Here is a 17,166-nt window from a genome sequence, read left to right on the forward strand (position 1 = left end):
AGGATGACCCGGGTCAGCAGCTCCACGTGACTACTCACTATGGCTTCCCTGTGCCCGGGCCAGCTGTCTGGTGGTTCGGCGTGATTTATTAGTTCTTTGCTGCAGGGTACCACTCTTACGATTCCGACATGCAAAAAATCAAATCTCTTATGACCCGACAGGTAAGTAGCGGAGGCTGAAGCGAAGGCCTCCTCCGTCTTTGCTGGTAGAGGAGCCTAGATGTTCTGTCTCTGGGCTGGGGCGGGCGGAGCAACAAGATTTGCTGGCTTAACTGAAGGTATGGCTGGTGGCAGGTATCAGGGGCACTGGGAAGCCGGGGCACACCCTGGAAAACTTACCTGAGCCACCGTGATCTGAGCCCTGCTCAGGCGGGTAGCGGCGTCCCAGAAATATTCCTTTAGATAAGGTCAGTGAGCGAGTTTCAGTGAGGGCTATCTTTGTCTCCTCTCCTTTTTGCCATCTTTCCAGTGACAGCCCCAGCTACCCTGCAGGGCTCCCTTTATCTAGGCTGTGTGTCGTCTTTGAGCAGGTGGCCTGGGTAGGGAGGTGAGGTCTGTGCAATAGAGATGACTGGAAAGCGTGAAAAAAACGGATGAGTTGAAGACAGAATTGGTAGCTTTATGACTTTGGGCAAGTTCACAAACCTTGTAGCTTAAATTTCCAGATGTGAAAATGAGAATAATAATTATTTTTGTTAATCTTATTTTATAGTTCTATTATGAGAGTCACCAATAATTTAATGTATGTGAAAAGATACTTAAAAAATCGTTGTTATGGCAAAATAATGGCCTTTTATTTTTTGCTGCAATGACAATTCATGAATAAAAACTTTGGCTTTTTTTTTTTTTTTTATTCCATCTCATAAATGTTAGGGACTTCCTAATAATGTCTCAGCTTCCTTCAAGGAAGAAGTGGCAGAATTTCCTTTTACACACTTACTGGTTATGACTTGGTTTTAAATACCTTTATTTATTCAACTCTAATATTTCACCAGAATTGGCCATTCATTATTATCTTTATATGAAAGAAGTATAATTTAGAATTTTAAATCAGAGAATTTTGAGGACTTTGGAGAATATGGAGGATAATCATTCAGTGAAAGGTTCATTTGTGAGTTTTGTTGTTGATTAGGAGATTACAAATTCCAAATTAAACTCTTATTTGAGAGATAATCTGAATAGGTTACAAATGATAAATATCTTGTGAAGAATACATGAATCCTACATGATTATTTTACTCCTTTTAAATTATATTGTTAATGTCATGAAAATAAAATTTAAAAGTTCTTTGAATAATAAAAGATTTAAGTAAGTGGCGATCCCTCACATTTGTTGAGTACTGGTGTTATGGTTCATACCACTTGTTACTTGAGGATGTTTGGGTCCTGCTCCATCCTGCTGGAGCCATGTGACCTTGAGGAAGTCACCAAACTTTTTAGAGCATTTGTTTCCACATCTTTAAAATATAGATAGTAACATGTAACTCATGGGGTCAGCCTGGTGGTGATGTTCATATGATATGATGAAGATGAAGAGATAAAGGAGTTAACACATCTCCTGGGTCTTATCAAGGAAGTGCTTGATCACAGAGGTCTCCTAAATGTAGTGCAGTTGTGAAAATGGTGATTCTTCAGCCTCCATCAGTTGCTTATTGGACTTGAGTAGGTCAAATCAGTGCTTAGTTGGTATAGAAAAAAAACTAAAGAACACATACAAAAAGCTGGAACTATACTGTGTAAAAAGTGAGGTAAAATTAGGAGTTTTACATAGATTTTTAAAAAGATTTTATTTATTTATTTTAGATTGAGCGCTCGAATGGGGGGCAGGGTGGAGGAAGAGGGAGAGAATTTCAGGCAGACTCCATGCTGAATGCAGGGCCTGATGTGGGGCTTGATCTCATGATCCCAAGATCATGACCTGAGCCGAAACCAAGAGTTGGACGCTTAACCGACTGAGCTACCCAGGCGCCCCTACACAGATTTTAAAAGTCATCCTAATTATGTTTGTTTATGGCTTGACTTCCACATGTTTAATCATTACTAATACACGTTTCATGAATCTTTGAGGTATGAAAGTAGGCTGCTGCCTGGAGTTACATTGGAGATTTTTATTTAGTACTGTTTATTATTGGGTTAAATTTAGTAGTATTACAAATAAATATACACAAAGATGTTTCTTTTTTGTAAGGCTAAAGAATATGCTGATAATATCATTAAGGTGGAGAGACAAGAAAGGTCTATGAAACTTAGGTTTTTTGGTATTTCAGCTCTGCAAGGATCTTGGTGTGGAAAAGAGTGGGAGGATGGGCTTTGTAGGCACTCTTTATTTAGATGAGGTCTGTTGTTCAGCTCTCTCTATTATGCTGGCCCTCTGTTCCTTCAGTTCATTCAACAAATGTTTACAGAGCACTATGTGCCAGGCACTATTCTAAGTTTGGGGGTGTAGCAGTGAACAAAACAGACAAGTGCTCAGGCAGACATAGGGATTAATGCTTAGGAGGAATAGGGGATAGGGAGGCCTGGGAGTTGTTGGCAAATTGGGATCATTTATAATTTTAGATAGTTTGGCCATGGAAGGTCTCACTGAGAAGGTGACATTGGAGTAAAAACCTGAAGGAAGTGAGGAAGGGAACTATGCGGATATTTGGGAAGGAGCATTCCGGGTGGAAGGAAGAGCAAATGCAGAGGCCTTGAGGCAGGAACATGGCTGAGGAACAGCCAGACGCCAGTGTGGGTGGAGTAAAGTAAGTGAGGAGAAAACAGTAGGAGATGAGGTCTGGATGAGGTCAGAGAGCTGAGAGCAGGAAGCCAGATCACACAGGACCTCATTTTGACCTCATCTCCTACTACTTTTCTTCTCACTAATAGCAAAGCCATGCTTCTATTATGATTGAAATAGCAAGCAGAGGCTTGATCTCATTTTACATAAATGGACTTCAGAAAGATCTTTCTGGCCTCTTTTAAAAGAATAGTTTGAAGAGGGAAAAAGAGCAAAACCAGGGAGAACAAAAAGGATGCTATTGCAGTAATCTGAATGAGAGAATGTGTGGGCCTTAACCAGAGTGTTAGTGATGAAAGGGTTGAGAAGAGGTTAGATCATTTGTATATTGTAAATATAGAGTTGACAGGATTTCTTGGCAGATGGGATTTGGGCTGTGAGAGAAAGAGAAGCATCAAGGTTGATTCCAGATGGTTTGGCCCCAGCCATTGGAATTGCCATTTAACGAAGTGGGTAAGGCTGAGGAAGGAACAGATTCAGGAAAGGCAGAAAGTTTTTAGACTTGTTCATTTGAAAGCCTCTTTTAGATATTTAAGTGGCGAGATAAAATAGGCAGTTGGCTAAGAGTCTCGATTTCTGAGGAGAAACACAGGATATAGATACAAATTTGGGACTTACAAGCACATATAAGGTACATAAACTGGCTACGATCATCAGTGGAATGAGTGTGGATATAAAACGGGGGTCCACACTTGGAACGTTTGAGATTTCAGTGTTACAAGGTTAGGGGAAGAGGTGGATCTAGCGAGGCAGGTTGAGAAGGAGCAGCCAGTAAGGGAGGACTGCATCTCAAAGATCACCTGTCCCATATCAGATGCTCAGTAAATATTTTTTGGATACATGGTGGATAAAGAGATAAAGAGCTACCAAGTAGAGTGGAAGCCCGAAGTAAAAAATTTAAAAGAGAAGGGAGTGATCAGCTGTGCTAACTGCTGCAGATGGGTGGCTGAAGATGAGAATGAGCCTTTGGACTGAGCAGCATGGGGGTCATCAGGTACCTGACAGCAGCACTTTTCATGAAGTGATGGGGAGGAAAGCCTGATTAGGGTAGGTTTAAGAGAAATTGAGGACTGAGTATAACCACTATGTTGAATTTCGCTGAAAAGAGAAAGAGGCAGAAATCACCTCACATGCTCCTTTTGATCTTTGGAACATAAGTTGCTGGTCTCATAAATGGAAATAGAAGAGTCATGTAGACATAACAGAAGTAGTCTGAAGTGTTAATCTTCTTTGAGAAAAGAAATAAAGTGCAGAGGCAGGTATTATTTATGCTGAATTTTGTATAAATTTAAACTGGAGAAATTTATCCAAACAAATACCAAATACCAAAGAAAATCAATAATGGTTAATGATTTTATAAAAGCAGAATACCATAGTTATAACCATGACTTTCTGCTTTAGAGAAGTGAGGATAAAAATCATGACTTCATTTTTGTCAGTAGAAATTTATAAAATTGCTAATCAAAGGCTTCAAGATCTATAACCCTAAAATACATGTGTCAGATGTGCTCTGAGACATTTATGTAATTCTTTATTTCAGTTTTGATAAAAGAAAAGCATTTCTCTGTGATCACAGTAATAATCAGAATAATGGTTAGCACTTAAAGAATGCTTGCCATGTACTAGACACTGTTTTTGGCCTCTCACATACATTATCTCCTTTACTCCTTATTATTGGCCTCTGCATTATTGTCACATTCATTAGAATATAAAGATGGGCAGGTTAGATAAGTTGTTCAAGACCACGGGGCCCATTCCCTGAATCACTGAGCTCCCCTACTTCCTAACATGTAACAGGGTTTCCAATTTTTACTTCTTTTATTTTGTACATTTGGTAGAAAGTTGCCATATATTAGTAGCAAATTATTATTGTATGGGGTGACTAATTTGGAGATAAGGCCTTTTCCTATATATTGATATACATTCTTCTTTACATTTCAGGCATTGATTTCTTTACTGAGTAGCTCTGGGGAGAAAGAAAATTACCTGTGATATATTCCTCCAAGAATTTCTGTTAGATTGGATAAACACATCTATAGTTTTAAAAATACTTGTTTAAAAGGCATGGCAGGTGCACCTGGGTGGCGCAGTAGGTTAAGTGTCCGACTCTTGGTTTCTGCTCAGGTTGTGATCTCAGGGTTGTGAGATTGAGCCCTGCATTGGGCTCTGCACTCTGTGGAATCTGCTAGGGACTCTCTCTCTCTCTCTCTCTCCTTGCCCCTCCCCTTGTGCGCTCTCTCTTTCAAATAAGTCTTTAAAAAATAAAAGGCATGGCAGTTATATTTTAAAAATATATTTTGGAGTGGTCATGATTTTGAATCAAATTATGAAGTTTTGCACTCATGTGTGTATGTATATGTGTGTGTATATGTGTGTATGTGTGTGTATGAGAGGGAGAGAAAGAGGGATAGAGAGAATATGAGAGAATGAAAGTGAGAGAAGCCTGGGTGGGGTGTTCTGGGAGTAGTGGAATAATTAGGGGTGAGGCAAAGCACCTTATCTTAAAAAAATGTAGTTATGGCTGGTCATATTTTATAATAGGGAAGATAGAATACATAGCTCTATAATTTAAAAATAAGTAAGTTCTGCTGTAAGTCTCAAATGGTCAACCTAAGTATGCCATATGTTTTGGTAACTGAGGACATCATAGGGCAAATATAGGGCATCTAAAGGACAAAAATGCTCTTCAAATTTATGTACCAGCTAATTTTGTTTACAAACTAATATTACAGGGACTTTAGGTATCTGCTTTGAAGAGCCTATATTTAAAAAGAGCTTTCAAAGAAAAGTGAGATTGCTAACTTCTTTCTGTCTTGATAACTTTCCTTGGTTCAAATGAGATTTTCAGAATCCCTCAGTTGATGTGAATATAGAAATTACTGGGTACCAAGGAGCTAAAGAACAGTAGAAAGCAGCAAGACATGAGATTGAAGTCCCATGAGATTGAAGTATAAATTGGGTACATTGGTGAGAAATAATCAGGTAGAATCAAGGGTATTTATGTATTAATTAAGCAATTGGCATTATTTAAAAGTCTTTGATTAGCTAGCTGGTTGGTATATTATATCACAGAATCATAATAATTGGTCCTTCTTATCAGGTGAATTTGATAATGTTTAATATATAAGTGCTTTTATAGAATGCTTTTTGTCACCCAATTTTCTTGTCTGTTGGTTGTTTTTAAACCATGGTTAAGTTAGACTTCAACCATTAGTTATGAAGCTGCCATATAATACTTTTAAACTTCCAAAGTACATCTTTACTTGATTTGATAATAGTACTATATGTATTAAGTGACAGTTGTTTTTAGAAGACATGTTCTATATATTTTAAAACAGGAAACTTCCTATTTTTAAAATGGTGATTTCTATTTTAATAAGTATGTTCTATCATTTTACAGTTCTGCAGCATAATTAAAATTCTTTTTATTTTATTATTACTATTTTTTTAAGGGTCTGAAAAGCCCTCCGGAAAACCTTAGTGATCTTGGTGCCATTGAGAGTCTCCGGGTCCCTGGAAAGGTATTGATCTACATGTGTGAGCGTGACTTTTCACTTCCTTGAGAAATAATACTGCCTTTGGATAATAATTGATTCATAGAAGCTGTTCCTTCCCACAGGCAGATGGTAGTTATGATAGAGCTAGGTAAATTTTTATAGTATAGTAGGCTTGGGGCTTGTTTTTGCTTTCATTCTTCATTGGGATGCAGTATGATTCATTATAGTGAAGCAGAAAATGCAAAATTGATAAATTTAGAGTTTATTATTGTATCAACTTTTTAGCCTGAAAGCAGTTTTATACACACACACATATATATGTATGTATGTGAAACTTACTGATTTTTCTGCTGTAATTTGGAGAAATAAAATGAAATAATTTACTTTTTATGCTGTAACACTGTGAGTCAAAAATCATCGTTAATTATGTTTTTGTTATGGAGCAGATTTTTGAGCAGGTAGCTAAAGCATAATTTATACTAAATTGTAGCTATCTTAGATTTTAATCCCCTGATTTATGTGAACTTCTCAGTTTACAAATTTAATAGGTGTTATTTGAAAGCTAGCTGGCTTTCCCTCAGGAGAATTATTAACCATTGGAAAAAAAAAAAAAAATCCCCTGCTGTTTCTCACTCCAGGGTGTTGCCACTTAGAGCTGCCTCCGTGAATAGCAGCTCCATCACAGATCAAAGTGTCTTCTGAATGTCTGCTCTTGGGATTTTCAATTTGAGGATCATATTTGAAAGTACTATTTGTTTTCTGTTTCTGGCATCTTAATACATAGGGCTTGTTTCTCTTGGTCAGCAATCATAAGGCCTGTCGTGACTCCTCAGTGTCAGCTGCTCAGGAGAGTGATTTTCCACCCCTATGAGGAGTCTTACCCCTTAACGTGAATTTTGTATTTATAGCTTAGCTTTAATTTTGGGTCAGGCTCAAACATATTCTCCAAATGTGATAAAATTCTAACCAGCCCATTTGCATGAAATGAGTCAGACAAAAAGCTTAAAGAGGCATTTTGAACAGTTTTGTTTGTTGTTATAAGAGATTGTTGCATCTGCTGAAATTGGGAACTAAGCCATAACCATAAATCCTAATTGACAAATAATTCTTTTTATTTCTTTGAGTCAAGAAAAGAGATCATGCATTATGAACATGCCTTGAATTAGATTGCATTAGATGTTTCAGAACCAGTGTAAAATTGATGGTGAGCCTCTTTAAAAAATACATGAATGTATTGCATAAGAACTTTCTGTTGTTTTTAAACCTTGCATGAACTTCTGTTGTCTTTAAACCATGCACCTTGATGTTTTTCCAGTAGGGGTAGGTAGTGAATTTATAATGATCTCATTACCCAGTCTTCTCATTGTCCCGTCACCCCAGCCCCATCCGTGGCCTGCAATGTGTGATTTGAGATGCCTGGCTCTGGCTAGAGAGGCCGGTCTGGGATCACAAGGTCAGCAAATGTAAATGCTTCAGGTGATGATTAAGCTTGGGGCATTGGTCTAAGAAGCTAAGTTGTTAAATTGTAAAACAGTTAAGAGCAAAATTAGGATCAATGCAATCAGCTTAAATGTAGCCTCATGCTAAGAAAGCTCATAAGCTCTTTGTGCTTGTTCTCTCTCTGCATTCTCTTGAAACATCACAAGTGCTATAGGGTGAGTTGTAGTTTTGATTTGCATTTCCCTGATGATGAGTGGTGGTGATATATATTTTTACATGATTTGTTTTTATACAGTTGCCTTAAAATCAATGTCATGGCTAATTCTTGATAAACTGAACTTCTGTGACTTCAAAAGATGACCTTTATACTGAATTTTTCAAATTATTAGAAGTATTTCTACAAAGTCTGAAACATTAATTTGAAATGATTATTTTTTTATTTTTACTTTTTAAAGATTTATTTATTTATTAGAGAGAGAAAAAGAGAGAGTGTGCACGAGCAGGGGTAGAGGGAGAGGGAGAGAGAATCTCCAGCAGACTCCCCGCTGAGCACAGAGCCGAAGGGTGGGGGTGGGGGAGGCTCAATCTCACAACCCTGAGATCATGACCTGAGACGAAATCAAGAGTCAGATGCTTAACTGACTGAGCCACCCAGGTGCCCTGAAATGATTATTTTAAAATAACCTTTTCCTGTAATAAAAATAATATATACTGTAAATAGAAAACACGGTAAACAGAAAAAGATACCTAAGGAAAAAAATCACAAAATCACCAACATAGTCAAGTTTAACATTGCCTTTTGGTCTTTTCCCTATGTATATTCAAAAATTTATTGAGCATCTGTTTTGTGCTAGACATTCTCTAGGGACTGAATATAGCAGTGAAAAAGACAAAACTCTGTTGCCAGGGAACTTAGTTCAAGTGGAGGGAAGACAGGCACTAAACAAGGTGATTGCAAAGTCTGACAGATACTATAAAGGAAATAAGGTGATAAGTTAAACTCTGAAGCCAGAGGCTCTTTCACATAGAGTAGTCAGTGTAGGTTCCCCTCTCCTCCATTTTTTTTTTTTTCAAAAATGGTATTAAATCCTATAAATTATTCTGAAGTTTGGGTTTTAAAGTTAGTAAAATGTATTGCAGAGAAAATGCTTACAGTATAATACTAGGTTTGAAAAGCAAGCTACCCAGTAGTTTGGCTTGGGTAGATATTTTTTGAACTTAATTTATACCTGTTATATTGTCTGTTATCAAAAAAGACAAGAAACAAGTTGGTGAGGATGTAGAGAAAAAGGAGCCCTTGTGCGCTATTGATGGGAATATAAATTGGTACAGCCACTATGGAAAACAGTATGGAGGTGCCTTAAAAAATTAAAAATAGATAATAATAATAATAATATAGAGAGTTTAACAGAAAAAAATTATGAATATAATTACTGTATGATCCAGCAATTCCACTTACAAAGAAAATGAAAACAATAAGTTGAAAAGATATATTCGCTCCCATGTTCATTGCAGCATTATTTACAACAGCGATGACATGGAAATAACCTAATGTGTTCATAGATGGATGAATGGATAAAGAAAGTATATGTGTGTGTGTGCACGCACTTGCAAACATGCAAGCATAGGATAGACCTTGAGGGCACTATGCTGAGTGAAATAAGTCAGAGAAAGACCATATGATCAAATACTATATGATGTCACTTATATGTGGAATCTAAAAACAAAACAAAACAAAACAAAACAGAAACCAGTTCACAGATACAGAGAACAGATTGGTGGCTACCAGAGGCAGTGGGGAGGGGGCAAAATGGGTAAAGGGGTCAAAAGGTATAAACTTCCAGTTACAAAATAAATAAGTCATTGCGATGTAATATACAGCATGGTGACCATAGTTAATAATACTGTGTTGCATATTTTAAAGTTGCTAAGAGAATAGATCTTAAAGTTCTCATCTAAGAAAAGAAATTCTGTATGTCTGGTGATGGATGTTAACTAGACTTATTGTGATGATCATGTTGCAATGTATACAAATACTGAATTATTATGTGTACACCTGAAACTAATATAATGTTGCATGTCAATTGTACCTCTCAATAATAAAAAAAAACCCTCACTGTCTTAGTTTGGGTTCCCCTGATATTCTAATGCAAGAAATAAAAAACAAACTCAATTTATGCTATTTAAGTAGTCAATGTAAATACTTGTATAGTAAAACTTTTAAACGTTAACTTCATCTAATAGCTCTAACGCACTCAAGTATACGTATATAGAACATTAAAAAAAAAGGCATCCTTGGTCTTTAGGTATGGACCCATTTCTTCTTCCCTTTCTTGTCATAATGTCTAAGTTGTGATAAGGAATTGAGATTTCAGTGGAGTTGTCAAGAAAGAAGTAGTTTAGCTTGGGTTGCGTTATGTTAAAGGTTCTGGTATTGGGGCACCTGGGTGGCTCAGTTGGTTAATAAGCGTCTGACTCTCGATTTCAGCTAAGGTCATGATCTCAGGGTCATGGGATTGAGTCCCGAGTCGGGCTCCACTCTCAGTGGAAAGTTGGCTAGAGATATTCTCCCTCTATCTCTCTCTCTCCGTCTCCTCCCTCCCTCTCCCTCTCCCTCCCCCCGCCCCTCCCCCTGATTGTGTGCGCTCTCTCTCTCAAATAAATCTCTCTCTCGATCTCCAATAAATAAATGTTTTTTAAAAAGTTCTTGTATAAAGAATAAATAGTAGGGAAATATTAGGATGAATCATAGGAAATGGCTGTTTCTTTGAGTTAAAAATAATCTAATACTGGCAAATTTCATATGGTGCAACTCACTAGAAAGAGGAGGATGGTGAAGGAAAACTAAAGGGTGTTAGGTGTGCTTGAGAATCCAGAAAGGACTGTTGATTGATTTTTTTTTTTTTGAGAACTATATAAATTCTGAGTGGGAAGAAACCTTAGAAATCATCTGGTACAATTTCTGCATTTTATGGACAGGATGACACTGTATCCTATTTTAAGACATGTGAGTCAAATAATGATCCATATACTGAAAATTTGGAATTTTGGTGGAGAAAATAGAAAAAAAAATTAGGATTCTTTTCAGAACTTTCTATAGAAAAGGAAACTTTGAGAGAGCGTTCAAAAATCTCAGCTTAAATTGTTCAGAGCCAGTGTCAGTGGGGTACAAACTTTGCTGCATATTAGAATCACTAATAACCAGGCCCCACCCCATTCTAATTAAGTCACGGTGTGTGGGGTGGAGCCAGGTACCATCAGTCAAGTTAGAGATTCCCCAGGTGATTCCAATGTGGAGCAGTGTTTGGGAAGTTTTGCCAAGTGGAGGACGTGATGACAAGAATGGAGAAAGGGGAACCACAGGAACTGTTGTAGAAAAAGTTTTTGAAGTTTTATGGACAGTTTTTGTGGAAAGAGTAAAGAGTTAGTGATGACCTAAAATTTCATTCCTGGGGAATGGATTCTGTTTACTTCAAATTAATGGGACTTCCATGCTGAGGTAAGGATATAAGAAATTAAGCTATATAGTATTTACTGACTAAATTTGTTCCCATTTAAAGAAATTAATACTTTTGAATGATGTGAAAGGTTTTTACTTCATTTAATTGGTTGTAAGACTTATGAAGACTTGAGACCAAAATTTATTATAATATATAATAATCACAATAGCCACAGGGTTAGTAGTTACAGAACTTATTAGGACTGTATTCAAGAGTATATGTTGAATCCTGATTAAAAATATCAGTATTCAGAACCTTATAAATCTGTATCTTAACTTTAAGTAAACACTTTCCATAGTTCTTCCGTAATGGTTATATATCATAAAAAGAGTACTGAGAAAAAACAATACTAATATTAACATTGTATTTTTTCTGAACTACTGCCTTCTGGTATTATTCTTTAAAGTTTTTTTGTTTGTTTTTAAGACCCTGAATTTACTAACTCATAAATACAAATAGGATTCAGCTAGGTTTGCTATTACACGATTGATTTAGCTATGCTTTTGATTTTTTTCATTAAAGAAAATATAGGCCAAGGGAACAAAAGAAATCTCGGTTGCAGTCAAAACTTGAAAATATATTTGTCTAAATATAAGAAAGTATTTTTGTTTGCATACTTAATGCATTCCACAAATATTTATCGAGTATCTTCTCTTATATAACGTTCTAGGAGTTTGCGCAGAATGTTTTCTTGCTTGTAAAATACTTCTGTGAAGTAAGATAAATGGATTTGACTTGACTTCTTAGCATCTATGAAAAGAATCCTAAAACCACACACTAACTACAGAGCTTGGTTTTCAGAACTTTACCAAGATATGAGGAAAGTGTGTTGGATTAAGAGTCAAGAGAGCTAGGTTCAGGTGTTGAGGTAAATATTGAGCTTATGAAAGGGAAGTTGTCTTTTTAAAAAAAATTTCTTATTGTTATGTTAATCACCATACATTGCATCATTAGTTTTTGATGTAGTGTTCCATGATTCATTGTTTGTGTATAACACGCAGTGCTCCATGCAGAACGTGCCCTCTTTAATACCCATCACCAAGCTAACCCATCCTCCCACTGCCCTCCCCTCTAGAATCCTCAGTTTGTTTTTCAGAGTCCATCGTCTCTCATGGTTCGTCTCCCCCTCCGATTTCCCCCCGTTCATTCTTCCCCTCCTGCTATCTTCTTTTTTTTTTTTTTTTAACATATATTGTATTATTTGTTTCAGAGGTACAGATCTGTGAGGGAAGTTGTCTTAATTGCGTGATTAAGAAGAAGATAAGAACATGAAGTTTAGGAAATGAGGAAGGGTTAAATTTGAGAGATGTTTTAAAAGCAGAATTTAGGACTGAGGATTTTATTGGACGTGGAAGGTGAAGGTATTGGAAAGACTGTGGTTTCTAGACACTGAGATCGAAGGTGTTGTGACGTCTTTTCTCAGAATAGATAGTATTTCTTCTTTTGGAGAGTGGGTCTGATGAGATGTTTTTAAAACTAATAGAAAAATAGAATCCAGACTATACACTGGGCTTCTCTCTCTTTACTTCAGTTTGTGACGTGCCTTTCTTTAGTATTAGCGTCCAAATGGACAGGAATGTGGCAGACAGCTTGATGTTTTTCACTGAAGTTGAGTAATTTTTAAAGATAGCTTTTTTAAAAAAAAATATTTGATGTCTCTAAAGCTATTATCTTTAGTGTTTTCCTTTTCATAGAAATAAATTTAGAAAAATACCCGTGAAAAATATAACTGTTGGGTAAGAGAAGTAAATAAAAACATTTGGCAGAGTATCACATATGAAAGATTTGCTTTCTAGTTTTGTGTTTTTATTATATGTTAATAGGTATATTTTTATGAATAAAATCAATTCTCATTCATAATCTTTTTCTTTAAAAACAAATATGTGTTTATTTGGATGCTTTTTTGTATAAAAAGTGATTAAAATACATTATTTAAATCACTTAAATGTGTTATAAAGCTGGATTAAAATAATGCCACTTTAATAACCTTCTAGAAAAATCTATAAATCATTTTATGGAAACCTCCCTCCCAATTGTAACCTCACCAGTATTCCACTAGATGGCACTGAAAGCCTGAAAAAAAACCAACAACAACTAGGTAGGCTTTAAAAGCTATGTTTTATTTAAAACACACAAACACAAATGGATGATGAGCCTGGTGCTTTGATGGATCATTATTGTTGTTCCAGTGGGATTTTAAGAAAATGTACCATTTCCCTGCGTAATCCGACATCTGGCAATTCATTACAAATTTATATGGTATATGTATGGTTTTAGGGTATTTGATTTTGAATCCTGTTTCATTTGGAAACAAAACCTATTTTTGTTCAGTGATTTATGATTTTTATAATACTGATTGAATATTGAAAACTTCATGTTTTTGTTCTCCTAGCTAGAAGATTTTGGTAGCTAAACATTTTTTGCTCTCATTTAAAGCTCTAATGTGATATTAACTTTGAATAGACTATAATTATTTTTAGAATTTATTATAGCAGAGTAGCTTTTTTTAAAATGTTGATTGACAAAGAAATGCAAACAGTAAGAAAAAACCTTTGGTAAGATTTGTCTTGGTAAACCCCAATTCATGCTTTACAAGAATAAAATTTCTTTTTTTTTTTCTTCCTCACCCCCTCTCAACACAATGCATTCTGCCATTCAGGATTGTAATGTGAACCGTAGTCTAATAAACTATGTACAGAAATGGAAGTTGGTTTGCATTTCATTTTTTTTTTATTCTGTACATTTTTTTGTGGAGTTTTAAAACTTGACCTATGAAATGAAGATTTTGCATTCATCTTTTTTGTTTGAATAAAAAACCTACTATTGAAGACTCTTAAGTTTCCAAGCTGTTCTGTGAGTTTAAAAATTAGGTTAAATTGCTTTTCGAAATTAAAGAGAAAATTGAGTTTAATAATGGTAAGGAGAACTGTGAAGTTGTCATAGCTCACTTTTTACACTTATGAAAGTGAATAGAATTAAAAAATTTGAACTTGAGTCGGTATTTTTAATTTGTGTGGTATTTTGTATAATTTAAAAGTAGTGGTTAAATGCAAAATTTGTAGTCTTTTTTTTTTTTTTGTCCTAAACTTGAATACATTCCCATAAGAGATGAACTCTTAAGTAGGAAATTGCTTTGTAAAGTTATAGCCTAGTTCCTTAGAAACCATAAATACACTGGAAATGTTTTATAACATCTTACACTTGAGGGCTCCAATTGTTTTATAGACCTGAATCCCCAGTTCTCATAAAATCTTTTGTTGTTATGCTGAGAGGAAAAATGACTTGGCTAAAACAAAGATGTTCACTTAAATTTCTGTTATGATTGTTTTTCTTCATTTTTCATAAAGTTACATTTATAATGTGCATTTTATATGTATGTTCGTACAACTTTATCTCAGAGCTGATCAAAATGGAAAAAAATAGGCTAGGTAGAATTAGATGCAATCCTACAGTGTATTGTGACTGCTGAAAAGACAGCCTCTAAAATATTGACTACTTTGTTTTCTACCACTTGTCTAAAATAATCCTGCTTGGTTTATTATGTTAAGAAAATATTGAATATTTATGCTTACTTTTTTGATACAGCATCTGGCACGGTGATAGGTGTTAAGCTTTTATTTTTAGTAAAGGAAAAATATGGTTCTAGGATATATAAAAATATATTGGATTAAAAAAAAACTCTATTGTTGCATTTTATTGCCTCTTGGTGTATATGTAGATGCTCCCTCTGACATTTTTCCACCCTGTGAAGCCATCCTCTGCCGTTTAACCTGTTGTATGCTTTCCCGCTACAGCTTTTACTCGTGCTTTGCTTTGTATTTGTTACCTTATTTCCCCAAATTTCTCAAATTTGAAATTTCACCTGTTCTCTCTTCTCTAAATGGCACCTGTTCCATCAAATGTGAACTCACTGCCCTTCGATGCCCTAGGTTTTGTTTGTTCTCCCTTATGTTCTGCCTTGCAGGGGCATTGCTTCTTCCTTCATCTGACCTCTCCTATTACTTCAGCAGCTATTTTTTTACTCAACTTTATTTCTGTATGACCTAGTATAGGGAATTCTTACATAGTGGGAATTAAAAAAAAATGTTAAATTGAAATATGTGACTCAATTGAGAAAGGTATGATAAGAGAGCTTTGAAAGTAGACAGGTTATTTCCTAATGATAGTATGGAAGAGAGACTTGATTTGTTCTTTTTTGCCATTGTATTTTTATTTTTATCCCCTTTACAGTTAAATTCATTACCTTAATTGTGGTTTTTCTTCAGTTTTAATTTTGGGGTAAGCAATGTACTTTTTCTTTAAGTGTAGTTGATTACCATTAGCAAGCAAGTTGTGGCGAATTTTGATGGTGTATAGTTGTCGATATATTATTTTTGGATTTTCAAGTTTTATAGAGCATTTATACCACTTTAATGATAACATGTATTTATTAGTTACTATGTGACTTAAAATTTACTATAAAATAAAATTCTTTAAAGAATTTTTATAATAGTCTGTAAGACTGAAATACTTGATTCTCAAACTTAGCTTATCAAAAATTATTGTAACTTTAAAAGAAATCATATATTTTAATATGGTATAAGGTGTTTCATTTGTTATTCTGGTCCCCTGGTTTTGCCTTTTAAATTTTTTTTGTAGGAAATATTTTGTTCATTTTGTTTATGTAAAATTTTGCCTCATACGTATATATTGGCTTGCAAAATTGGTTTTAGGTGAAGAATTATGTATTTTTCTACATCTCCAATTCAAGGAAACCAGTTTATATAATGGCAAAATTATGGGGTAATTGTGGTAAGAATATACAATCTTGCTGTTTTTGTTTATTTTTCTAATTTACATGCTTAAAGTATCCCTAAAATCACGTAACATTTTTTATTATTTCTAGTTAGAAGAAAGAGATCTTTTATTAAGAGTTTGTGGAAAGTTTTGACTATCAAAACAACGTCTTTTCCTTTCTTTTTGTTCTTTTTTTTTATACAGCTCACTATGTAAATTAATTTTAGTCAGTCAGTGATTGCTTTCTACAGTGTGCCTTGGCACTACAGAACATAATGATGGGGAATAGGGAGAAATCTCAGTTCTCAAAAGGTGTGTTATTGGATTGAGCAGGGGGCACTAACAGTAGTGAAACATGTAGAGAATGATCAGGTAGAAGCAGAGTCTTGCAGCCCTCAGGTGCAGTGGGATTGAAAGGAACAAGGTGATCAGGATCTAGTTAGAATGGAGTTTGTCTAAATGAGTTCAGGTGTATATTTTCACAGATGAGCCACTAAGTTGTCCGAAAGGAGAGGGTATTTTATAGGGATATAGTTTGGACATTTGTTTTGGATTGAATTCTACTTTGTGTGCTATGTTTCTTTCTCTGCCGTTCTTGATTTTATCCCTCTTCTTAGTCTAGGTTACTTAGAGTGTCAAGTGTTATGTGTCTGTTCTTTGAAATTATATGGGTTTGTCTGCTCTCTCTGATATAATTGCCTAGTTCTCCGAGAAGGAATGGCACTTGACCTTTTATGTACATATACAGATTGTACCCTTTTTACAGATTCATTACGTTTGTGAAGTGTACACTTGTGAGATATTTATAAATGAAATCATGTTTTCCCTTTGACATTCTTAATAACTTTGGATATTTGTTTCACTTGTCATTGTGTGTGTGTGTTTGTGTATATGTCCTTTACAGGTGAAAAAATGAGTTGCCCAAGTTAATACCAGAGTCACAACTAAAACCTAAGGGTCTTTACCTTTAGATCAGTTAATTAGGTAGTGTATGGAGAACCTCAGCATGGAGTTCTATGTCATTGGCATATCTATATTTAAGATGAAAGTGTTCATTCATTGCAGTCTATTTGAATTTTTTGCTTGACTTCGTACTTGATATTTTCAGTCTTAGCAATTTTTATAATTTTTTTTTTTTTGAATGGTACCAACCTCATTTGTTTCTTAGTGGTGCTG

At 35.2% G+C, this 17,166-nt stretch overlaps 1 protein-coding gene across 2 annotated transcripts in view; it reads left to right on the plus strand.

The window, feature by feature from the left end:
- VPS50 (VPS50 subunit of EARP/GARPII complex) overlaps positions 1–17,166 on the plus strand; it is a 130,955-nt gene continuing 113,789 nt past the window's right edge. For both annotated transcript variants that reach the window (XM_036113279.2, XM_036113280.2), the window contains exons 1-2: positions 1–161; positions 6,230–6,298. In XM_036113279.2, the coding sequence (XP_035969172.1) occupies positions 129–161; positions 6,230–6,298 (102 nt within the window). In that variant the 5' untranslated portion in view covers positions 1–128. The remainder of the gene's footprint in view (positions 162–6,229; positions 6,299–17,166) is intronic.

This window comes from Halichoerus grypus, chromosome 12, assembly GCF_964656455.1.
Source record: "Halichoerus grypus chromosome 12, mHalGry1.hap1.1, whole genome shotgun sequence".
Taxonomy (NCBI): domain Eukaryota; kingdom Metazoa; phylum Chordata; class Mammalia; order Carnivora; family Phocidae; genus Halichoerus; species Halichoerus grypus.